Consider the following 26,614-nt stretch of genomic DNA (forward strand, 5'->3'; position numbering starts at 1 on the left):
CTATTAAAAAAATAATAAAACAAATAATACCGAGATATTATAAACTCAGCTTCAGGAATAAGTAGTGTGAGGACATAAATTTCCCTCCATGCCCACCCCCAATATTCTGCAGACCCCCATGCAAGTCACCAACCGAGCCCAGACCCTGCCCATGAGCAGAGGGTCCTCAGCAAGGCACTGGCATTCTGCTCCCCCTCAACTCCCTTTCCTGCTGTAACCAGCAGGAACAATGGCAGGTAAAAGGGACTCACCGTGGGCAGCTGGCCCGATAGCAGGTGGCTGTCCTGGGCCAGCATGTTGGACACCATGATGGCTGGGAGGTCCATGGCCTGGTAGGAGTAAGCAGGGAGCAGCCCGTTGGGCGTGAGGCCGTGGCACAGTGAGTGGTAGCCGGCTTCGTGGTCCCCCAGGTGCAGGAGGGATGGCTCGGGGAGGTTGGGAGGTGTTATTGGGGGGATCTCATAGTCTTCGTTGCTCTCGTTCTGGCTGTTGTAGGTCTAAAACATCAAAAGGGCATGTTGTTGAGGGTCAACGTCTTACAGCTGCAGAACAGGTTTGACAGCACCAAAAATAGCAACAATGATAACCCCTTGGCAAAGGAGAGAGGGGATGATCCCTCTGCAAGGCACACAGTCAAGATGGCCCAGTCAGACTCCTGACCCATCCCCAAATGGGTGCTTCCTCCTACTATACAGCCTGTATACAGAAACCTGCCCTCCTGGAGAATGGGGTCAGCTCCTGTTCACCTGTTCTTCTCTGTTTTCCCACCAGATCTGGCCCCTGCAGCCCACCATGAATCCATCTGCCCACACCTACCCATTTTATAGATGGAAAAACTCAGGTCCAAGAGGAAAGCAGCCCATGCAGGGCTAGTAGAAGAGCTGGGAGTGGAGCTGAAGTATCCTGACTCCCTGCCCCATGGTCTTCCAGGGCAGCTGGGCGACCTTCTCTTATATGTTCCCAACTGGGTCCTCTCTTGGTCTTTCTCATCTTGGTAAGTGGTAAAAACATTCCCCCAGGAGCACAAGCTACGAGCCACACTAGACACCGTCCTTTCCAAACATTATTTGTTCATTTTTCCCACCTCACTGCACTGACCAGGAAGCTCCATTACAATGCTGAATAGAAATGGTAAGAGTGGACACCCTTGCTTTTTTCCTTATCTTAAGTAGCTCAATATTTTTACCACTAAGCATGATTTGCCATAGGTTCTTACAGGTATTTTAAAACAGGTTAAGGGCATTCCTTTTTCTTTCAATCATGCATCAAATTTTAATTTTATTGAATTCCTTGTCCCTGCATCGACTGAAAGTCTCAAGTGACTTTTTTCTTGAATTCAGTTAATATGGTAAATTGCTACACTCGGTTTTTCTAATGTGAAAACAACCCTGCATTTCTGGAATAGACCCTACTTGGTCACTTTATGCATTATTAGATTTTGATTGCTGATATTCTGTTTAGGATTTTGGCATCTAGTTCATGAGTAAGATGGGCCTATGATGTTCCTTTTTCATACTGCCTTTGTTGGGTTTTAGTACCAAGGTTATGTTAGCCTGGGGAATCATTCCTCCTTTTCTGTGCTCTGAGAGCGATTAGACCTAGGAGAAGAGTTATGTGTGAACTGCAAGACGGATCCAAGAAAACATGAAAGAGAAGTTTCAAGATATAGAGGACAAAGTGAGGGTGTCTAATGGACATCTGTTCAATCAGCCTTCTGGAGGGAGAACAGTGAGAATGGGGCTTACAACAGTCATAAAATATAATGTGTAGAGAAGGAAAAAAACATGAAACCACAACAGCATACAAGAAATAAATCTTCTAACATCCTTATATTCTTTAGTAAATTAAGTATGTGTATTAAAATAGCTAGGGCAGTTGAAGCCCATTACAATATCTGGTTCTTGGTGGGTAGGCTCTCAGTAAATATTTGTTGGATGAGGTCATTGAGGGGGTGGGGATGGGTAGGATTCGAGTGGAGTTATGGTGGGAAGAAGGCCCACATGGTCTCTAAAACACCTGCTTGTTGTTAATGCCTCTCTCCTCGGGCATCTGTGAACCTCACCACAATTCCTGGGGAAGAGCCCTAGACTGCCCTTTATAGCCACAGAAACATGCTCCGAGAGGGTAGTGCCTAACCACACTCATGCCCCCACCTTGGACCCAGAGCCCAAGCCACCTCTTGCTTACTGGCTCCCTCTGCAGGGATCCTGTGAGATTATTTCACGGGTAGGCAAACAGCAGGCCAGGAAGCAGTGACCCTGCTGGTGGCAAAGGGCATCCAGAGCCATCAGGAATAGGATCCAGTCTTCTGACGCCAAGATCTGGCTCCTTCCTACCACATGAAGTTGCTTCCGAGAGCTGGACCAAGCTCACAGGTTTGGGGACCGTCCCCTGCCTAGTTGCTCTATATGCATACAACCAAAGTTATATATCTCGTACTGCACGATCTTAGCCTGTCATTGCTCTCTCTCAGCTCAGTTTCCACACTCGCACAAAGGGGGACAGGGGATGGGCTCATCCACCTTTTAAGCTCCATGGCTAAGTATACACATTAGCTGTTCTATCAATATCCATGGGATTTCAATCCAATTTGATGGGAGTCCCCCAGCTGGTGCCTGGGAGTAACAGAAGGACCAGGAGAGGGCCCAAGGAAGATCCAGTTTCTCCTGATCAAGCTTGACACATAGGTGGAAACCATGTCCTGGTAGGTCTCAGCTCTACCAAAAACAATTTCCTTGAGCAGTTTTTTCAATCAGGGAATATAAATATCTAACATTTATTGAGCATATAGTACGGGCCAGGTGTGAGCGCTTTACAAAAGTTTAATGCATTTAATTCTCACAACATAGTTGTGAAGGACGTTCTGTTATTACACAGCCATTTTATGGATACAGAAACTAAGGCACAGAGAGGGGAATTCACCTGCGAAAGTCACACAGTTAGAAAAAGGTCTCACTCCCTCCTCCCCTAATTTACACTGTCTGCAAAGGAAGGCAACGTTTTCTAGCCTGTGACTTGGATCCTGAGACTCTGGGTCCTAACAATCCTGAGAGGCAGTGCCAATCAAGGCCAAACTGAGGGCTTGGGCACCAAGAAACAGGCTTTGGTCCAGCCTTGTTATTGATGAGCTTGGGAAAGTAGCTCCTCCCACTAAAAGGTGAAGATCAAAAGCACGTTTTCTTACACAGGACCCCAATCCAATGCTCTCCCTTACTGTCTCTTACCCAGAATATAGACCCCATTGCTAGTTACTGATCACCCAATATATGGTGGGTGTTTTATGTGCACATCATCTCTAATTATTTTTTTCTCCGTAATTTCCTAGGTGTGTAACAAATGGTATGTGTCTCTAATATCCCAGCTGTGTCTACAGTGACCTCCTATGTCTCCTTAATTACAAGTGTGTGTCACCTATGATCTCCCTAATTCCCCAAGTGTGTCTAAACTGACCTGGGACATCCCTCAAATTCCCCAGGGAGGTCTACCTTGATGTGGGTGTCTCCCTAATTCCCCAGATAGGCCTGCCCTGAACTATTTCTCTTCCAGCTTTATTAAGATGTAATTGACATATAAATCTCTAATTGTTAAACGCATCCTGTATTTATCCCCATTCACAGATCAAAAAAATCAAGATCTAGAGGCTTCGCCCAGGTTACAACTAGGAGGTAACTGGGTCTGATCCGTATCTTCTCATATTGCTGTGACAGTAGCAACCTCTTTAAGGACCCTCCAAGCATCAGTCTCCCCCTCTATGTCCACTCTGCTCCCAGTGCCCATCCCTCAAATAAAGACATTCTGAACACTCCCTGCCTAAACACTAGTATGTCTCTACTGAAAAAGAGACAGAAAGAGAGAGGTCCCTCCAAACATCTTAACATGGTCCCCAAGGGTGATGAAAATGCTTCAGATTGCATTTTGATGCATTTGGGTGCATATATGCAGGTGTTAATGTAACTTCACCTTTACGTGCATCTCTTCCAAGACAAGATACCCAAAGGTCAAATGGTATAATTTTGTGGTTAAGGATATGAATGGTACATAAGTTGGTGAAGGGAGATGGATTGCTCTAGGGAGCAGAGAGGGGAAAGGGGAGAAATACCCCCAAGAAATCAGAAATGGCTGGAGAGAAAGCACTCTGTACCCTTCTATGCCTGGCGCCTCGCTAGTAAACCCCCCACCCCTGATGTGAATGCAACCATCCACCCCGTCTGCACCCTCACCAAGACAGCTGAGCAAGGCTCTGGCCAAATTTCACCAGAAATCACGCTCACCAGCTCTGCGCGGGATCTTCATCCTGCTGGGAACCGCTCCCTTCCACCTTGTTAATCTCCATGATGATTCTCCCCTGAGTAGTCCTCTAACTCCCTTTCTGCCCCTTTGCAGATGACCAGTCACCTTCTACTTCATTCACAGGGAAAACAGAAAACAGCTTCCAAAATGTCCTGACACCAGAACCACAAACCTGCCCATTTGGCACCACCCTGCCTCCTGTTTTGATGCCAGAAGAGCCATCCCTACTTCTTCCGAAGGCCAATCTCCCTACGTGTGTATGAATGGTCCTATCCCCTCCTTTCTCCCTCTGCCCCGAGGACCTTGGTCATTCCGTTAACCGTTCTGGTTCCTGGCTCTTCGGCCTCCCCTCCCTGCTGGACCGACACAGGCTCAACTCTCTGGTCTTACACACTCCCCCATCCCTCTGCAGCTGCCACCATCTCTCCTCCGGTCCACACCCATCTTCTGGAAAGGGCTGTCCTCACCCATCGGCTCCCCTCCTTGTCTCCCATTCACTCCATAGCCCACTGCAACCTGCATTCTCTTCCCTCCATGCCCTCACCAACCAGTGAGCTCCATGGCACCAGATCCAACGGGCTTTCTTTTCCAGCCACGTCTCAACTGTCCCCTCAGCAGTGACAGTCCAACGAATCCCTTTCCTTCATCTTGCAAACATCCCTCCTTTAGCCTCCAGGACCTCGTGCTTTCAGTTATCTGCCCACCTCCTTGCTTCTCTGTCTCCAGTGTCAACTCCTTCTCTGCCAGCCACGTTGGAGTTTCTTGGGTTCAGTCCTGAGCGTTCTGCTCTTTGTGCCCTACACCTTCTCCCCAGGTGGACCTCACCCAGTCTCAACTTCCATCTTGATGCCGCATTTCCACCTCCAATTTTGGTCACTCATCTGAGTTCCAGATCTGAGCATCCAAATGCCTACTCAATGCTCCCACTTGATGTCTCACAAGCATCTCAAAGTGAACATGTGCAAAGCTGCAATCACGATGCCCCTTCCCCCAACCTGCACCTGTGTCTCCCTCATCCTCCACCCAGTTAATAAAGCCACGAACTTGGGGCTTACCTTCAGTCACCCCTCAAGTCCAATGAAACTCCTCTGAAATATCTTTTAAACCTATCCATTTCCCTCCATTCACACTATCTTGGTCCAGGCCACCAGCATCTCTTACCTGGGGAACTGCAACAGCTTCCTTACTGGTCTCCCATAGCCCACTCTTGTCCCCACCAATCCATTCCCTTCATGCAGCCCAACGGGTCTCTAGAAAGATGATCATCTCACCACATAACGACCACGCTTACAAGGCTTTGACGGCTCCCCTCTGTCCTAGTGTAAGGTCCATAGAACCAAACATGGCTTGTAAGTCTTCACCTGGCCTGGCTCCCATCACCCTTCTAGCCACAGGGACCTTTCCTGCCTCCAGGCCCTCACACAGTCTGTTCCTTCTGCTAGAATGCTTTGCCCGTCACTCGCTCTTCCTTCATCTGGCCCATTCCTACTCATCCCTCCACCATAGGTTTGGTTTAAATGTCTTCCCTGACACTCTCTAGAGTGTCATACACCCTGCATTTCTTCTTGGAAGTACTCATCAGATTTGTAGCTAACTTCTTGTATAATTATGTGTTTAATGTTTAATGTGAGTTCTGCCGGGACAGCCCTTATATGTCCTGTTTTCCAGCAACTGGCACAAAGTCAGAGCTAAATAATTAGCTGGATGGGTGAATGAGCCAGGTCCTATGGCAGGTGCCATAAGCATGCATCTCACTCGACCTTCGTGACTGCCCTGGAGGTGGCCATTACGCTGCTATGTAGCAGTAGCCATTATGTATGTAGCCATTACTGCTGCTACAGGAGGCAGTACAGTGTAAGTGGTTCAGAGCCTTGAATTCTGGCTCTGCCACATACTAGCTGTGTGGCTTTGGGCAGGTTACTTAACCTCCCTGTGCCCCAGTTTCCTCGTATGTGCAAAGAAGGTAATAACAGTATATACTGTAGGGCTTCTGCAAAGAGTAAATGAATCAACATGTGTAAATTGCTCAGGACACCTCCTGGCACAGAGCCAGCCTGCTCAGTGACGGTTGTTATTGCTGTTGTTATTGTCCTTGCCAGGAGTTTCAGAGACATTAAGGAACTTCCCCAAGGACACAGGACAAGTAAACAGCAGCTCACCCACTCGGTATCCTCACTGTTTTGCCCACCGTGAATGTTCCTAACTCCTCACACCACAGGTCTGTGCAGTACAGGGTGGTGTCTGGCTTCAGCCTGACCACCGAGATGGGCCAGGGGCTGACTGCCTTTAGATGGCACTCAGCCATAGGTATCATATCATCCCGGAAAGCAGAGTCCCAGGAAGCCTTCCCCAGACCCTCCCACAGCAAGACTCCCCTCCTCTCATTCCCCCTCCACAGCCTCATATGTGTTCCCCATGGCATCCCTATCGCCTGCAATGATTTGTGACTCTTTCCTTCCCTTTAGCTTGTGTCCCCTCCCCACAGACTCCACGGGGGCAGGGGTTAAGGCTGTCTTGTCACCAGTGCCTAGCACACAGTAGGTGCTCAATTAGAAAGTGATGAATGAGCACATGAAGTGGGAGGACGCACCAGGCTTTGGGTTTAGACTTTACCTGGGGTTTCCATATCTGCCCCTCCCAACAGACTGGAAGTCCCTCAGTCACCCACTGTTCATGTCTGTGGACTGTCACCTTCCTCTCTACTCCCTGCACCCACAACAGGTGCTGTCACATGGCATGTGACAGTAAATGCCAAATGACTGCACGAGTCCATGCCTTTCATTTAAAAAACCAAAACCTTAACACACTGGAACCAGCCCAAATGACCAGAAGCCTTTTCCAAAAATAAGCATATGTTGCATCAAAATATTGGAATCACACAATTATGACAATTCACTTAAAGAGGCAATTAGCACACTTAAAAATAACTAAACATGCAAACACATACATGCCTCCTCTGAATGCAATTAAATCCTAAATGCATGAACCTGAATACCACCCCAGCCTGCTATGGATTCATACTGTGTGCCAGGCTCTGGACCTGGTATTTCCACACTCATTCTCCATTTAATCCATATGAGCTCCGCAGGGAAGTGACTGTTCTCTCCATTCTGCAGATGAAGAACATGAAGCTCAGAGAATGAAGGTGTCCCAAGTTATTCTTGGGATAACAAGAATTACTGTTGGGATTCAAGCCCACGTCTTGTGACTCTGAATCCATCATTTTCCTACACTGGGTCAGAGACCTATTCAAGACTCATATTCCTCACTTCCTCTAAGTAAGAAATGGACCACTCAGTGATGCCTGATTTGATCTCCAGCACGAGTGTCCTCATGAGAATATAGAAAGAGATGCCAAGTTGTAAGAGCTCTAGAAGCTAAAAAGATTAGCAAATCTTACAGGGAAACTTCTGTAAAGAGTTGTCTTTTCCTATCCACCCATCCTCTCTCAAACACACTCCAGGGACTTCCTTGGTGGTGCAGTGGTTAAGAATCCACCTGCCAATGCAGGGGACATGGGTTTGAGCCCTGGTCTGGGCAGATCCCACATGCCGCGGAGCAACTAAGCCCATGTGCCACAACTACTGAGCCTGAGCTCTAGAGCCCGCAAGCCACAACTACTGAGCCCGCATGCTGCAAGTAGTGAAGCCTGCATGCCTAGAGCCTGTGCTCCGCAACAAGAGAAGCCACCGCAGGGAGAAGCCTGCGCACCACAATGAAGAGTAGCCCCTGCTCGCCGCAACTAGAGAAAGCCCACGTGCAGCAACGAAGACCCAACACAGCCAAAAATAAATAAGTTAATTAATTAATTTTAAAAAACGCATTCCAATCACATTTTCATCCCACCATCCACCAAAACTGTCTGGCAAGGTCGCCAGTGACCTCCATGTTACTAAGTCCAATGGTCAGATCTCAGTCCCAACTGCCCACGTTGACCTTCTCAGAAGCATTTGACATACTTGGCCACCCTCCTTCTCCTGGGAATAAATTTCTTCAAGTGCTTCTGGGACACCACACATGTTGATCTTCCTAAATCACAGGGCTTTTTTTCTCCATGTCCTTTGCTGGTTCCCATTCTTTCCCTCAACCTATTAATGATGTCACAGAGCTCAGATCCCAGACCTCTTTACTAAATACACTCAGTCCTTGAGGATTTCATCTAAACTCCTGGCTTTAAATACCATCTATATGCTGCTGACACCCCAGATCATATCTCCAGACCAGACCTCTCTCCTGAACTACAGATTCATAGACCCCACTGTATTTGACACCCTTGTTTGGATTTTAATAGACATCTCAAATTTAACATGTCCAAAAGAGAACCTGTCAATCCATAGTTTTCTCCTCCTCAGCTAATGGCAAGTCCATCCTTCCAACTGCTCAGGCCAAATGCCTTGGAGCTATCCTTTGACTCCCCTCTTTCTCTCATACCCTACACCAAATCTGTCAGGAAATCATATTCGCCCCACTTTCAGAACAGATACAAGATGGAACCTCTACGGTCCAAGCCATCATCCTCTTTACCCTGGATGAGTGCAGTAGTCTCCTACCTGGTTTCCCTGCCTCTGCCCTTGCTTTGGTCTATTCTCATTCAGAGACCAGAATTATCCTGTTAAAATGTGAGGTCATGTCATTCCTTTGCTCACCACCCTCCAGTGGCCCCCTTCTTACTCAATTATAACAGGGTCCTCAGCAATTCCATTCCCAGGTATATATCCAAAAAAAACCAAAAACACTCATTCAAAAAGATACATGCACCCCAATGTTCATAGCAGCATTATTTACAATTGCCAAGGTATGGAAGCAACCTAAGCGTCCATCAACAGATGAATGGATAAAGAAGACGTAGCACATGTGTGTGCATATACATATATACACACACATACTACGGAATACTACTTGGCCATAAAAAGAATGAAATTTTGCCATTTGCAGCAACATGGATGGACTTGGAGGGCATTATGTTAAGTGAAATAAGTCAGACAGAAAAGGACAGACTGTATGGTATCACTTATATATGGAATCTAAAAATACAACAAACTAGTGTATATAACAAAAAAGACCCAGACGCACAGATACAGAGAAGAAAGTAGTGGTTACCAGCGGGGAGAGGGAAGGGGGAAGGGGTGGGAGTGGAAAAGGGTTATTATGGGATTATATGAAACCATGTGTGTGAAACTTTTGAAAATTGTAAAGCACTGTAGAGTTTAAAGAATCTTTCATTCAATAAAAAAAGAAGAGGGTCCTTATAATGGCTACATGGTCTACCTCCCCACTCCCACGTACATCCCTTTCACCTTCCCGACATCACCTCCTAATATTCTCCTCGTTCATGCCAGTCTGGCCACACTAGGCATGATTCTGTCTCAGAGCCTTTGCACTGGCTGTTCCCTCTCTCTAGAACATCCTCCTCTTAAATATTCACACAGCTCATTCCTTCACCCCTCAGGTCTTCACTCAAACCCCTGCTTCTCAATGAGGTTTAACCTCACTGCTCAATTTAAAGTCACAAACCATCAGCCATACTCTACTGTTTGTCTGTTTTTTATCACTTGTTACTTCCTAACATCCTGTATATTGGGCTGGCCAATAAGTTCATTCAGGTTTTTCGTAAGATGTTAAGGAAAAACCTGAACGAACTTTTGGCCAACTCAATATTTTATCAGTTTATTATGTATTACCTGTCTCATCCCACTAGACGATCAGCTCCACGGAGGAGGAGATTTTCACCTGTCTTGTTCACTGCTGTATCCCCCAATTCTTCAACAGTGCCTGGCATGTCATGAGTACTCATAAAGTATTTGATGAATGAATGAATGAATGAATAAATAAATAAACAAATGAACTACTCACCAAATGCCAGAAGAAAGAGTGGTAAGAAAATGAATGGACTGGCAAACCATGAAGATACCCCCTTCTAAGGAGAAGGCTTACTTTTGGCTGTGATCCAAGGGTAAGACACAGATTGAATCAGTCCAGCATTCCCCCCTTCCTGAAGTGGTGCATGAAAAACTGTTATCGACTGTCCTTTGTGGGGAGCGAGTGGGAGTGGGGAGGAAGAGGCACTGAGGCAAACAACAGGGCTAGGACATAGGGCTTTACCAACACGTGACGTCTACCATACAGACATGTGTTAGGAGGCTGCTAGAATCACCTTATTTCTCAATTCGTCCATTTGTGCTTTTCTTTCCAAATCAACTAAATAATGAGAACTCAGAGCAAAGCAATATGGCTGGGGGAGAAGGGGCATCCAGGAGACTGGCAGGTTTCTCATGCACCAATTCTAGGAATGGAAGAGTACTGGACTGGTCCAAATGACCTTTGTGGCTTGTGCTTGGGTCAGAGACGGGTGAGCCTTCTCCTGGAATTCCTAGGAGGAAAGGTCTTAATTGAACATCAAAGCCAATGACTCCTTGAGATAGGGGAATAAACAAGCAAGGGAGCAGCCTCTGGGCCTTGAGAAAGGGATGGAGAAGAAAGAATCTAAGAACATCCATTGGACCAGAAGCCTGTTGCAGTGATAAGCTTATGTTCCATGAAATTATCAGAATAAACTCATTTGCTTACCGCAATAAAATAAGTGAATCAAAAATTCAACCATAGGAAGTAACAAATACATATATATATATAAATAGATAGATAGATATAGATATATTCTTTTAAATAACCCTTTCTGAAACAAATACTTAAAGCTCAAACCTAGAGAATGAAAAGAAAATCAAGAAAGGGATTCTAGAAGGAGTGGTGAGCTGAAAAACTACTACAACTTATATTAATTCCAAATAGCTGTTGATACTACACTTTATATTAATTCAAAATGGCTGTTGATAAGGTGACTGCAGGAATCAATGTGACTATCTTATAAGGATTCCTAAAATAGAAGAGGTATAGGACAGAATTATAAAATTAAAAATGATCACAAACTAAAAATCGACAGGATTTTGCTAGAAGCTATGCCTTCCTTAAAGAAGACTACAAATACTGATTAGTTATTTATAGTGTAAGGAAAATTTAAGTTTAAATATTTTGTTCTAATTATTTCCACGTATTGAGTTGAAGTTCACATAACACAAAATTAACACTTGCGTGGCATTTAGTACATTCATGTTTTGTGAACACCACCTCTATCTAGTCCCAGAATATGTCTGTCATCCCCAAGAGGAAACCCCATACTTATCAAGCAGTTTCTCCCTACTCCCCTGGTCCCAACCCCTGGTAATCACCAATCTGTGTTCTGTCTCTGTGGATTCACCTATTCTGGATAGTTTCATATAAATGGAACCATACAATATGCGACCTTATGTGGCTTCTTTCGCTTAGCATAATGTTTTTGAGGTTCATCCATAATGTAGCACATATCAGTAGTTCACTCCTTTTTTGTGGCTGAATAATATTCCACTATATGTGTAAACCCCATTTGTTTATCCATTCATCCACTGATGGACGTTTGCGCTGTTTCCATCTTTTAGCTACTGTGAATAGTGCTGCTATGAACAAGTTTGTACATACATTTGTTGGAGTTCCTGTATTCAGTTTTGGGGGGTATATAGCTAGGAGTGGAGTTTCTGGGTCATATGATAGTTTGATGTTTAATTTATTGAGGAACTGTCAAACTTTTTTCCACAGTGGCTGCACATTTTACAGTTCCACCAGCAACCTCTGAAGGTTCCAATTTCTCCACATCCTTGCCGCCAACACTTATGTTGCATTATTTTTATTATAGTCATCCTAGTGAGTATGAAGTGGTATCTTATAGTAGTTTTGATTCGTATTTCCCTAATGACGTTGAGTATCTTTTCGTGTATTTTTTGCCATTTGCATATCTTCTTTGGAGAAATGTCTTGAAGTCTTTTGTCCATTTTTAAATTAGGTTGTCTTTCTGTTGCAGTATTGTAAGTGCTCTTTATATATTCCAGATACTAGACCCTTATAAGATGTATGATCTACAAATGGTTTTCTTCCATTCTCTTTCTTGATAATGCCCTTGATACACAGAAGTTTTTAATTTTCATGGAGTCCAATTCATCTATTTTTTCTTTTGTTGCTCATGCTTTTGATGTCCTATCTAAGAATCCATAGCCAAATCCAAGGTCATGAAGAGTTACTCCTATGTTTTCTTCTAAGAATTCTGTGGCTTTAGCCCTGAGACATAAGTCGTGGATCCATTTTGAAATAACTCTTGTATATGGCATGAGGTAGAGCCCAACCTCATTATTTTGCACATGGCTGTCCAACCGTCCCAGCACCATTTGGTGAAGAGACTGTTCTTGCCCCATTGATTGGTCTTGGCACCCAGGTTGAAAATCAATTGACCACAGATGTAGGAGTCTATTTCTGGACTCTTATTTCTATTCCATTGGTCTATATATCCATCCTTATACTGTTCTATTGTGGACCACACTGTTCTGACTATTGTGCTTTTGTAGAAATTGGGAAGTGTTCTCCAACTTTGCTCTCCTTTTGCAAGATTGTTGTGGCTACTCAGGACCCACTGCAATTTCATATGAACTTGAGGATCAGCTATTCCATTTCTTCCTAAAAAGGCCGGTGGAAACTTGATAGAGATTGCACTGCATATGTAGATTGCTTGGGGAGTACCGCAATCTCACCAAAATTAGGACTTCCAATTCATGAACAAAGGATGTCTCCCCCATTTGCTAAGGTCTTCTTTAATTTCTTTCAGCAGTGTTTCATAGTTTTCACTGTTCAAGTCTTTCACCTCCATGGTTAAATTTATTCCTAAATAATTTATAACTGTGAGAAGTACAAAGCGGATTTAACCAAACCATAAACATGAAGAGATGCTAACACATGTCTTCAAAAACTGACAAATGAATCACAGAAATGAGTAAGGACAGAAGATTTGAATAACACAATTTCCTCTCTTGATTTGTCTCAAATTTAAAGAACACACATTCTTTTCAAATGTCCATGGAACACTTAAAAAACATGAGTATGTAATAACTACTCAGATAACCTCAAACTGTTCAAAAGGCAGGGATGATATAAGCCACATTCTAGGATCTAAATGCACTAACCTAGTTTCTAATTAAAAAAAAAAAGAAGGGAGAGAAGGAGGGAGCAGAAAAACATGGAGGGAGACAGATGCTCCTAAATACTTGGGCATTTTAAAAGCAATCTTCTAAATAACTTTTGGGTTAAAGAGGAAATCACAGCTGAAATTACAGACAATGAGAGCACTACCTGACAAAACCTGTAAGAGGCGGACAATGGAAAATTTACAACTTTTTACCTAAGTGAATTTATTGGAAGATAAGGAAGACAAAATAGATGAATTCAGCACTCAACTCAAGAAGCTAGAAATAGAAACAAAAGAAACCAAAAGTCAGTAGAAGACTAATAAAATAGAAAACAAACTTTAGAGAAATACAGGAAAGAGATGGTTTCTTGAAAAGGCTAACAAAAGAGTAAACCACTGACAAGAAAAAGAAAAAAGGACACTCAAAAAAGGAATGAAAAATACATTGATTCTTTGAAAGTTGTTGAGAATTCCTTTGTGACAGAGTATAAGGCTATCATAAATGTTTATTATTTTCAGCTTCATTCTGTTGTTTAAATCTTCTAAATAACTATTAGTTTTCTTTTTCTGTTTGATCTATTGGTTTCTGAGACAGGTAGGTCAAAAAATTTCCACGATTGTGATGTCATCAATTTCTTCCTGTATGTCTGTCTATTTTTGGCTTCATATATTTCAGAGCTATGTGGTTAAGAATTTACATATTAATGATTATTGTATCTTCTTGGGGAAGGGTACCTTTCATTATTCAATGGTTTATCCAATTAATGCTTACTAGAAAGTTCTCAGACTGACATTTGGATTACCCATTTCCATCACCCACCCCGATGCTGTATAGGCAGAAGATTCACTGAGGGGGGATCTATAGGAGTAGAGTGTGATTTGGCTTTCCTTCCATCCTGAAACCCCACTTTCGAGCCAAGTGAGAAAGACCCCAGTAGCACAGCTTGTTGGGACTTGGAATGCAACACAAAAGGGGAGGTGGCACCTCATTCCGTGGTGAGTCTGGTGAGAAAGAAAAGCTCTCAGGAGGACCCAATTTGTGTCCCCAGAGTTGAGAGGCTCTGTGACTAGAAGGTTTTGAAAGATGGAAGGAGAGCAGAAGCTGCCTGAAATGTCAGGGCCAGGAGAGATTGAGAGAATGAGAGCGAGTCAGAGAGCAATCTGCATGTCCCTGGCTTGGCAAGTTAAGGATATGTGAGTTGCTGGGGGCAGGTTAAAGCTAAGGACAGCGGTTGGCTGAAGGCATCTAAAGAGGTCCCACCCAAGATAGCCTGACAGGGCAGGGGGATCTCAGCAGCAGGAGGTATGTCAACAGGTATACCACCCACAGAGCAGGTCACAAGAGGTGAGCTGCAGAGTGAATCCCCAGCTCAGTATGCCCCATGGAAAAGAGCCAGCGTGTGAGAGCCTGCTATAGCAGCAGGCATGGAGGGTAGGACTTCTACAGTACTAGTCAGCAAGAGGTTTTGACCCTAGCCCTTAATCCTGCCTTATCCTGTCCTGATCCTGGAGTCTCCAGCAGCGTCACAGGAAATGGGAGTGGATGGAGAGGTAACAGACCACCCCCATGTCCACTGCAGGTTTCCAAGACAATGAGCCAGGAAGGAAAGAACATGGGATGGACCTCTGCTTTCTTGTATCCTGTGGAGTCCAGTCCGCTGAATAACCCAGAGTGACAGCAACAACACCTTATGTTGACACAGGACTTTGGGGTTCCAAATGCTTCCACATATTACAAATATTTTCCCATAAAAGCCTGAAGATTCTTGGAATACATAATCAGTGAGTACTTTTTTTTTTTTTTTTTTAATCTACAGAAAGAACGCTGTCTTTGGACTTAGACTGACCTGGGGGAATTCCAATCCTGCCACTTAGTTGCTGAGGGACCTTTGGCAATTTATCCCAACTACCTACTCCCGAGTGTCTTTATCTACAAAACCCCACCTAACAGCTGAGAGAATTATATGAGGAAACAGATGTGAAAACACAGGAACAGAAGTCAACACAAATCCCCTCCCCCGCACACAAGGAGGGGAAAAAAGAAAGACCTCAGGGTGTAAGCAGAACAAGTGTTAAATATCTTTTCCATTTTGGAAACTAAGGTTCGAAAAGGCAAAATGACTTATCCAAAGTCACACGGGTAGCATGTATGGTAACAAGGACAAGAAGCCCTGACTGTCTGGGGCCAACACGTACTCTACCATTATTCATGCCCCTCCTCACACGTACATCAATCCTGATTAGCCCAGGACAGTCCTGCTTTATGCCTCTTGTTCTGGGGTAATTTTTAATAGTGCCTTCTTTCACTTTAAAATTGTCCTGGTCTGGACAATAAACTATATGGCCACCTACCATCCTAACAAATTAAACCTACACCCTATAAGAACATCTCAGCTAGAGGACTGGCATTCAATTCAGTGTTTCCTGACTCTGTTTTCAAAACAAGGAAAATGGCATCCTACCCAAACCTGAAACCCCATCAACTGGATCAGGGCACCCAGCACCATAACTTCTTATTATGTGTACAGTAATTTTATGGAATTCAGTGGGGACTGAAATGCAATTTTGTCAGGATTGTCTGTGTCCACAATGACCGAGTCAAATTAATCATCTTGGATAATACCCCTGTGTCACCCGTCCCAGAGATGTTTAATAGAATCTTTCTGATTCATGTCTCGCAGACCATCAGATCTGGAGTATTGCCACCCTTCTGAAAATCGGTACAATCATGTCTTCTGGTTGGGCTATCATTTTCCAGGACTAAAAAATGCTTCTTAAAAATAAATAAATAAAATCCCATGCCACATATAAGCGAAGCAGGAGTGAAAAAGCCATATTGTTAAAATTAAATGTGGATTCTGGAGGTGGTGGGGGGGAGGAGTATGTAATAGCTTTTTAAGCCTTTATTTACAGGCAGAACCTCCAAGTCATGGCAACAGGGACGGAGGAGAGTGTAGAAAACTCTCCCACTGGTGGGCCTCATCCTGAAATGCTTGGATCGCAGCAGACAGAGGCATCATAATGTGACAATGACAACCAGTCACACTTGACATAAGTTTTGTTTACTAAAACTATATCTGGGAACAAACATGATAATCCCTGTGTGTTTTTTTGCTCAGAAAATTATCTGAGTCAATTTAAGGTTCCGGCAGCTTTCCAGACTGATACACTTGTGGGGAATGTTTCTGGAAAAATGAGGAATTAGCAGTGGGGTTCCCTTCTTTAGGAGGAATCAGTCCCAGCAGAACTGAAGTAGCAAGGCTGGGGATAACTTGGGGCCACAGCTTTTGAGTAAGAGGGAGTGGCCTGAGCAGCAGGCATTACCCCATTTTACAGATAAGCAAGCTCACTTTTCCAGTAAGTGGCAGAGTTTTATTTTCATAACATATTTTTTTACAATCACATATCCAACTGCCTCTTTGACACGTTCCCTTGGATGTCCTAGAGGACAGGTCTGCAAATTTTTTCTGCAAAGGTACAGATAATAAATCTTTTTGGCTTTGTGGGTCAGTCTCTGTTACAACTATTCAACTCTGCCGCTGTAGCATGAAAATAGCCATAGACAATATTGAAACTAATGAACAAAGCTGTGTTCCCATAAAGCTTTATTTACAAATGACAAGTGGTGGGCCAGATTTGGCCCATGGGCCATGGTTTGCTGACCCTTGTCCTAGAGGTGGTTTTTCTTCTCCATAGAACTTTTAGCATCTAACACACAATATTCTTGACTTTTTAAAGGTACTTATTGCCTGTTCCTGTCACTAGAATGTGAATTCTGCTGTTTGGTCACTGATTATCCCAAGGGCCAAGGACAGTGCCTTGCACATAGTAGGGCCTCAATAAACATTTGCTGGATGAAATAATACATGAATGAATGAGAATAGGGGTGTTGGACTATTGTGTTTGCTGCTGTATCTCCAGCACCTAGAACACTGCCTGGCACACAGTAGGTACTCAGCAGACTTTTTTTTTTAATGAATGAATGCATGAATGAATTTACTGATGGCCCACTGTGGTAGAGGGCTGGGCTCTGCACTATTTTCCCTGTAAGCTCTAAGAAGTCAGCAAAGGTCTAAGGTGGTCTTCTCCTTAGAGATGCTGCTTAGTACAAAGTAATTCTAACTTGACCCATGAGGGTCTCTTGGTTCCCTGTCCCCATCTCAGAAATCATCTTCCCATGAATGTGTCTGAATTCTAGCTCTACCCTTGGCAGTCTGTGTAACCTTGGGAAAGTCACTGCTCCTTTCTGGGCCTCAGTTATACCACCTGTGAAAAGAGGGATTTGGACCAATGGGTTTTTTATTTTTTTATTTTTTTGTGGTACGCGGGCCTCTCACTGCTGTGGCCTCCCCCGTCGTGGAGCACAGGCTCCGGACGCGCAGGCTCAGTGGCCATGGCTCACGGGCCCAGCCGCTCCACGGCATGTGGGATCGTCCCGGACAGGGGCACGAACCTGCGTCCCCCGCATCGGCAGGCAGTCTCTCAACCACTGCGCCACCAGGGAAGCCCCAATGGATTTTTTAAACCCAAATTTAATTAGGTATGTGCCACCGATTCACAGGTACACAGGCAGACACGAGGCAGTGATGATTTTAAAAGCACTTTTAAATGATGAGTAGGCTCTCCGGTTGTTTGTGTTAAAATAGCTTCTGGGAAAAATTATGTCTATTTGCAGCTTTTTTTTCTTTTCCATTTCTACCTTTTGAAAACTACAGAAGTAGCATCACCTAAAAATGTGCCCAGCCAGCTGCCTGGGGATGAACGCACTGAAGTTCTCAGTGACTGGCCTTTGTGAGTGCTCTGAGGTCCTGTGACACTGGGATAAGCAGGGAAGTCCCCCAGTTCATGCTGCTCCAGGCACAGTGCCCTGCTCAGACCCTTCCAAGGCTTACTGCCTTCACAGCAGGGTCCCAGTGTCTGTCTGGCATCCAAGGACTCCTGCACCCGATCCTGCAGCATCACCTGACACCGGGCACAGTGAGTCACTGAAGACCTCAGGCACTGATGATAATGTTGGTGATGCTCTGGTATCACCAGGCCCCTGGGTGTGCTGGACCCTCTGCTCAGGCCACTGTCCTCCCAGGTGACACTTGCTCATCCTCAGAACTGCCACAACACTCTTCTGCCTTCCCAGGCACGGAGTGGGCACAGCACTCTAAACCTGCTCTGTACAGGATGGAGCAAGGCCTCCTTCTGTGGCCTGGACCACATGCTCCTGTTAATATGCTCCAAAAGTTCCATCAGAAGACTGCAACCCAGAGCTCATCCACTCCCCTAAGGTTTATCGTGCCTCTTCTGTGAGCCAGCTTGTGCTGTCCTGCTTCTCTTCAGCTTTGTTCAAATAATAATAACAGCAAAAATCTACATGGTACTTACCATGTACTAAGTGCATCCCTGTCCTATGTACTTTTCATACATGAATTTATTAGTCTTTACAACAACTCTACGAGGCAGGTCCTATTATTATATCTATTTCACAGAGGAAGAAAGGGAGGCACTGAGATGTAAAACTTGCTGAAAGTCACACAGCTGGGAAGGGTTAGAGCCAGGATGCCAACCCAAAAGGCTACTAGCTCAGGGGATCTGAATCCTTCCAACAACCACCGATGACCTTGGAAGCAAATCCACCTTCAGCCGAGCCTTTGGATGAGACTGCAGCCCTGATCAACATATCAACTGCAGTCTCATGGCAGATCTTGAGCCAGAGGCACCCAGCTAAGCCACAACTGGATTTCTGACCCACAGGAATTACGAGATAATTAATACATGTTATTATTATATTTAAAAGCCTAGCTCATGAATTGGTACTCTTAATAACTGTGTGATTCTGCCTCTTTATAAATAGGAGGGGGAATTCCCTGGTGGTCCAGTGGCTAAGACTCCACACTCCCAATGCAGGGGGCCCAGGTTCGATCCCTGGTCAGGGAACTAGATCCCACATGCCGCAACTATGAGTTCACATGCCGCAACTAAAGATCCCACATGCCACAACTAAGACCTGGCACAGCCAAATAAATAAATAAATATTTAAAATAAATAAATAGGAGGGATGGGCTCCCTCAGGAGCGATGCTGAAGTTCTGTGTTGATTCTGTCTCTATGGGCAGCTCCCAGCTGCCTCGTCCCTCATTCTCTGATCTCTCCTCTTTAGCAGTCCTGTGCTCTGCTTATGAGTCCCTTGAACGTGGACCCTCCCTCTTAATGCTTTAGGGAGACACTGTACCTCACGCCATGACTCTCAATCTGTAATGTGCACACAAATCACCTGGGGACCTTGTGAAAATGCAGGTTCTGATTTAGGAGGCTGGGGTGGGACCTGAGATGCTGCATTTCCAGCAAGCTCCAGGGGATGCTGCTGGCCCATGGGTCACACTGTGGATAGCAAGGCCTTAGGTATTCAAAGCATAGACTTTGACCCAGACAGACCATGGTCCAAATGCCAGTTCTGTCACATCCCGGCTAGGAGTCCTTAACCTCTGAGAGGTAAAAAGACTTACCCAAGGTCACATAACAAACCTGGAGCCACAAACAGAATGCTGTGTTCTGACTTCTAGTCTAGAGTCTCAAAACTACAGCTAAACCCACCCTCCTGAGTTCTGGGCCTGGACATGGGTGTCTGGGTTTGTGCATGTATATGCCCTGTATTATGTGTCACATATGTAAATGAGTGTGTGTGCAGACACGTACATATGCTTCAAAAATGTGTATGTGAATGTGCCTAATGTCAGCACATGTGCCAGGGGATTTATGAGAGTTTTCATTCATTCATTGACTCCCTCATTCAGCTCCTACTATGTGCCAGGTCCCCACTCCAATGAAGCCAACAGTCTAGGAGGAAGGCAACCATAACGCAAATAAAAAACTCATTTGTGTGTGTCTGTATGTGTGTGTATTGCTCACAACAGCTCCAACAGCTAGGTGCCCTTATCCATTTCACTGAGGAAACCGAGGCACTGAGAGGTTAAGTAACTTGCCCAGGGTCACAGAGTGATCCTTAACGCATGCAAAGGTGTGTATCAGCAAGCATGCTGGGGTGAGTGTGATGTGCACATATGCTTGTACTTGTGCATGAATGTCTGCAAACAAGCATGTGTGTGTGTGTGTGTGTGTGTGTGTGGAGTGTGCATGCGCCAGGAAGCACTTTTCCACAGATATCTCCAAATACTCCATAAACAAGATTTTCTAGCACCACAACATAGCATCACAACAAAACACACATGCACGCACATTGTTTTTAGATGTTCGTATTTTCAAAGTTTTCCTAAAATTCTGTCCACAGAGAAATGGGGGTGAAGGTGGGGGCCCGCAGAGCAGAGCAGATCCAGGGAAGCCTACACCGCCTGTTTCCCTGGGGCAGCCATGGCTGGAGCACTTTCACAGCTCATCATCCATTATGAGGCTAAAAGAATTTTTCCCCTCCCAAGAAGTTAAATAAATTGCTCAGGCTGTAAAGGGCTAGTCCAGCCACACCCCCAGTGGGAATGCACTACCCTGGTGAGCTGACTGACACAGATACAAATGACCAAATCTGGCTAGGTTCCCTTCCGCATCACACCACCTCTCTAAAAACAGAGACATCTACACAAATGCCTTGATAATTCTTTTTCCTCTTTATGGAAGCATAGGATATCAACAGAAGGTGCTCAAGGCATAAAGGGACAGCTCAATGACGAATCTTCATGAAGCAAACAGACTTGTGTAAACAGCACCCAAATGAGGGGAGAAAACCTACCAACATTTCCAAAGCCCCTCAAGGCCCCTCATTACCACCCCCATCAGGATACCACAACTCAGATCTCTATCATCATAAAATAGTTTTGCCTGTTCACGTGCTTTATGTAAATGAAATCATATGGAATGTTCTGTTTGGGTGTTTGGCCTCTTCCACTCAACCTGGTATTTGTGAGATTTATGCACGTGGTTGTAAATCACTCCTCGTTGCTACGTAGTACTCCACTGTGTAAGAATATTCTGCAATCATCTATCCAGTCTGCTGTCGATGGGCGTTTGGATTGTTTCCAGTTTCATGCTTTTAAGAGAAGTGCTGCTATGAACATTCTTATACGTGTCTTTGGGTGATCCGATGAACGCATTTCTGTCGAGTGAACACCTAGTGGTTGAATTACTGGGTCACAGAGCTTTAGATACTGAGAACTGGTTTTCCAAAATGGTTGTACCAATTTTACACAGCAGTGTATGAGGACACCAGTGCCTGCACATTCTTGCCTGACCGGGTATGTCTGTCTTTTCCATTTTCTGCATTTTGAGGGGAGTATTTAATAATGTCAAAATGCTTCCTCACCCCTTTTCTTGTTCTTCTTCTCCCATTGCTATGTCCGGCAATGTTTATTAAGGCCAGCAGGAAGAATACAACTACAACTGCTCCATGTTTATACATCACACAGATACAACCACCAGCCACAACACACCCACCCTTGAGGGCCATCCCAGCACATTAAATAACCCAAAGTAGCACAGAGTGACGCAAAAGGCCTTGAGCTGTTATAGACAACTTTATTTGAGGTTTTCTTGAGGGGACTTTCAACAGGACATTCCACCTCAGAATGCAAAGCAAGGCTTCCGCAAGGCTCTCCGGAAGCCATCTCTCTCCCCAAAGCCAACACTCATTCCTATGGCTTATCTCCCCAGCCTTCCCCAGCCAGGCACACCCTCCCCTCCAGGCTGTGCACCCCAGCTCCCCCAGGTTCCTGAGAGCCGCCCTCTTCGCTCGATGCCCTTGGGTAGTTGTTCAGACTCTGCCACCAGCAAACAAGTGCCTCTCTGAGGCCCCAGTGCTGGCCTGGCTTGAGGGTATCTGGGCTGGATTTCTGTTTACCTGAAACACAAGCCTCATCTAATTCATTCCACCCCAGTCCTATGTTAAAAAAAAAAAAATGTTCCCTGAAAACTGGAGCCACCAAACATTTACCTAGCTCCTTCACTTTTTGCTTCTCTTCCCTGCACTGCAAATTCTATCAACAAAAACAAAAACTTTATCAAGTTCCTATCATATCTAGCACTGATTGAGCTGGTTACCTTAGACCCATTCACCTGGTCCTCTTAACTAACCCACACCCACTTAACCAGTCTAACTCAACTGAACTACTTAACTAAGCTACACCCACTTCTGGTTTTTTTAACCTGCAAGATAGGTAATAATACCCCCATTTTACAGAACTAGAAAGTGAGAACAAGAGAGTTTAAGTAATTTGGTCAAGGTCACACGGGAGAACAAGACAGAAGTAGGAGTCCCATGGAGCGCAGACCTGCCACTCACTCGCGCCTGACTCACATCACGCCCGCACCTTTGTTCCCCATCAGTCTCAGGCTTTGAGTATATGAGAGACAGAGACACTGGCTGTCTAGACCACACAAAAGCCTTTTAATGTTAATGATATGTGAATCAAGGAGGCTTGGCAAGCCCAGCTGTTCCCTGGAGCACTGGCTTTAAGGGTGGTCAAAGGGGGGAGAGTGGGGAGGGGTCAGATATCTTCAATGCGCTGGCGATTATCAGGAGGCATCTTCTACTCTTTTTGTGATTTTTTGGGGGGGGGCATTTATTGACACATTTAAAAGCAACATAATTCTAATATCATCTATTCAATTTCAACCCTTCACATAATTTGATTGGCATTACATTAAATAGCTGACTTGTCTCCTCTTTGCTGATATTTCTTTTTTTTTTTTTTTTTTTGCTGTACGTGGGCCTCTCACTGTTGTGGCCTCTCCCGTTGTGGAGCACAGGCTCCGGACGCGCAGGCTCAGCGGCCATGGCTCACGGGCCCAGCCGCTCTGCGGCATGTGGGATCTTCCCGGACCGGGGAACGAACCTGTGTCCCCTGCATCGGCAGGCGGACTCTCAACCACTGTGCCACCAGGGAAGCCCTGCTGATATTTCTGATGCTGTTTTTAATCTCCTGTGCCCAGCACGTCCTGGGTGGATGACTTTGGCAAGCTGTTTTACCTTCCTGAAAGTCAGTTTCTTCATCTGTAAAATGGGTACTTTAATAGCACCTCATGCTGACTACCATTTGCCATGCACCGAGCCCTAAAATAAAAACTTTGGGTATAAATGTATCTTATTTACTTTCCCCCACATCATTTTGAGGAACTTCTAAAGACAAAATTGAGGCTCAGAAAAGTTGGTTGACTTGTCCAAGGTCGCCCAGCCATGAAATGTCAAGACCAGAATTTGAGCCCAGGTCAGTTTGTTTTCCCCTGTCATTACCTTTATAACTCATCTGACCAACAACATCTCTTTATTGCTGCCCATGATGGGCTGAAACCTCACTCAGAGCCACTAGACTCCATCTCAGGGGCCCCTTCAGCCTAGGGGCGACTCAGCCAGGTGGGGGAGACCAGTCTCTGGCCACTTGAAAAGACAGTAGGGACTTTCCTGGTGGTGCAGTGGTTAAGAATCCACCTGCCAATGCAGGGGACACGGGTTCGAGCCCTGGTCCAGGAAGATCCCACATGCTGCAGAGCGACTAAGCCCACGTGCCACAACTACTGAGCCCGTGTGCTACAACTACTGAAGCCTGCGTGCCTAGAGCCAGTGCTCCGCAACAACAGAAGCCACCGCAATGAGAAGCCCACGCACAGCAACGAAGAGTACCCCGCTCGCTGCAACTAGAGAAAGCCCACACGCAGCAATGAAAACCCAACACAGCCAAAAATAAATAAATAAATAAAGAGACACCAGTCCCTCCTAGCGTCTCAGGCAGGAGGTGGAAGAGGCTGACCCATCAAAAGACATAATCTAGAAGGTCCCTCAGAGGCACCCATTCAGCCCACATTCACAGATGCAAAAACCAGGGCTCAGAGAGGGCACATGACCTACTCAAGGGCACACAATGAGAGAGGCTGAAGAGGGCCAGAGCCAGGACTCAGCACCATCCTGGAAAGGTCCCCCATCTGGCCCATTTCGACTTCCTGATCACTGAGTGATCTTGCATTGCAGCAATGAACAAGTGTGTTAAATCAGGGACTCTCCTACCCTCCCCAGCAAAGACTCAGGCCCTACAGAGGATGCTGAGCTGCAGGTGGCTGGGAGTGGCCGAGGGGTGCTGTTTTAAAGAAAACCCTTGAAATTATGTCTCCAACCCAATGCTGTTCCCTCCCCCAACCCATAAACTTCCTGCACCATCTTCATTGTTTCCATCCCATTTAGAGAGAGTGAACGTTTCCTGGGATTCAATTTCTCTCATAATAGTTGGAAGGAAACAAAACTACAGGCTGTAAACATTCACTGCATTGTACGAGAAACCTCAGCATTATGGGGGAGGTGTAATAAGTGCAGACCCAGGTCTCCCACCCCCAAGCCCCCACCCCACAAATCCATCCCCTAATGCCTCCCATGCCTGTGCCCTCAAATATCTAAACATCTCACAGCCAGGAATCTAGAGCTTTAAAATAAATATATATATTTTAGCTATTGGAATACATAATTAAGATTGGTGAGGTGTAAGTACCGACTCCTTCTCAGCGGTTTTCTCTCAATGAAAACAAGAGAGGCTGGGCCATTTTTCTGAGCACGTGTGTAGGACAGATGAGGGAACATTCCTTAGTTCAGCCTGACATATACTCAATTCTCTCCATATACATATCATGGGTTTTTTTTTCCTTCCTTGCATTTTCTTCTCCAGCTGCGAAGTGATATTAAATTTCATCAGATTTGAACAAAATCTGTGGTCTTGAAACAGTTTCCCTTAAGGCCCCTCATATTTATTCAGAATTCATGAATCATGTTCCGATAACAGAACCGTAATTATTTTTAAAGTGTGATGTTTGTGGCTTTAATAGGAAATGCTTGCAAAAGGCCTTTTCTCTTTGCTTGTTTGTAATCTTAGCAGTAATCACTGCTGTTCCCTTCTCTGCACCACAGCAGGCAGAACACAATTTCATTTTCATATGAATCGGGAGCTCTTCACCCAGATTTTAATTAAAGCAATAAAAGCCATGTCATCTTTGCCCCTTACGATGCACACAGATTCAGAGGCCAGAGTTACTAAGCCTAGAATCTTAGATTTCAACAGTGGCAGGAGGTCTCTGGGTCCCGGGACATTTGCTGGAGGTTTTTTTGTTTCAAAAAGACTCAACCACCCCTCTCTCTGTGGCTGCAGTTTCCTTCTCTGTTAAACAGGAAAGCAACCATACCTACCTGAGATGAAATGAGACCAGCCATGGAAAACATTTAGCCCCAGTGCCTGAGCCCAAGGAAGTTCCCAGTAAATGTTCATTAGCAGCAGCAGCAGCATTATTTAGGGCTGGAAAAAGCCTACAGACCATCTGCCTTCATTATTCTCAGGAGGAGACTGAGGCTCAGAGAGATACCAACACCAGGTGAAGGGAACAGGGCAGAGCTGAACCTGGAACCCAGAGCTCCTGGCTCTTTCCCCGTTCTGGGCATCCTACACTGCCCCCTGCTGGAAGGAGGCTGCGCATCGACCCAGTCTAGGTCTATGCTTGACCCAAGTGGTAAGAAAAACAGACCAGGCACCCCTGGGGATGGGGCTGACATCCTTCTCTTTCTCCAAGGTCCCATCCAGACCACTGTCTACCTTCCCTACAAATCCCACCCCACCCCACTCAGCTCCATCAGCATCCAGCGGCTCATGCATCTCCAGCTCACCTCCTTTCCCCATCATGCTCCCAGCCTTCAGATCTAGGCTCTGACTTCCCATCCATCGCAACCCAGCACCATCCCAAGTCCCTTCAGCTCGGCCACCACACTGATGCTGGGCTCTCAGCTCCTCACTCCCCAGGAACGTCTGCTCCAGTCTGTCAACACCCCCTCCCCAGACACACCCAAGACTCCATCAATGCCCATGGCTGCTCACCTTCGAATCACCACCCGCTTCCCACTCCGTGACTAAGGTGTCCTCACTGTCCAGCTCCTCCCTCAGGGACTCTCTGAGCCTGGGGTTCCCTCTCTTCTGTCCTTACCCAGCTTGGATTCCCTGGTCCTTCACTTCAGTCTCTCTTGGGCAATGAAGCTTGAGTGTCCTTCTGGTACACCTGCCTGGCAAATCCTTGCCCTGGATTCACCCAAATGTCTGCCCTTACAGCACCTGCACCAAGAACTCAGTCTTCCACAAGCCATGACAAATATCACAGACCGCCCCCATCCCCTTAGACCTCCAGTGCCCTGACTGTCAGCAGGTGACCCAGCCACTCACCAACCTCTCTGAGAAGACAGGTGCATACAGGGGCGGACGCCCTCTGCTCCAAGCCATCCCATCTACAAAGCCACACTCCTTTCCTCCTTGGTCCCCGCTTCTGGCCA

At 45.5% G+C, this 26,614-nt stretch overlaps 1 protein-coding gene across 2 annotated transcripts in view; it reads right to left on the reverse strand.

The window, feature by feature from the left end:
* TOX2 (TOX high mobility group box family member 2) overlaps positions 1-26,614 on the reverse strand; it is a 136,612-nt gene that overhangs the window by 46,823 nt on the left and 63,175 nt on the right. For both annotated transcript variants that reach the window (XM_029221459.1, XM_029221458.1), the window contains exon 3: positions 252-497. In XM_029221459.1, the coding sequence (XP_029077292.1) occupies positions 252-497 (246 nt within the window). The remainder of the gene's footprint in view (positions 1-251; positions 498-26,614) is intronic.

The sequence above is a fragment of the Monodon monoceros genome, unplaced genomic scaffold (genome assembly GCF_005190385.1).
Source record: "Monodon monoceros isolate NGI ecotype Baffin Bay Population unplaced genomic scaffold, NGI_Narwhal_1 Super_Scaffold_13, whole genome shotgun sequence".
Classification (NCBI taxonomy): Eukaryota; Metazoa; Chordata; class Mammalia; order Artiodactyla; family Monodontidae; genus Monodon; species Monodon monoceros.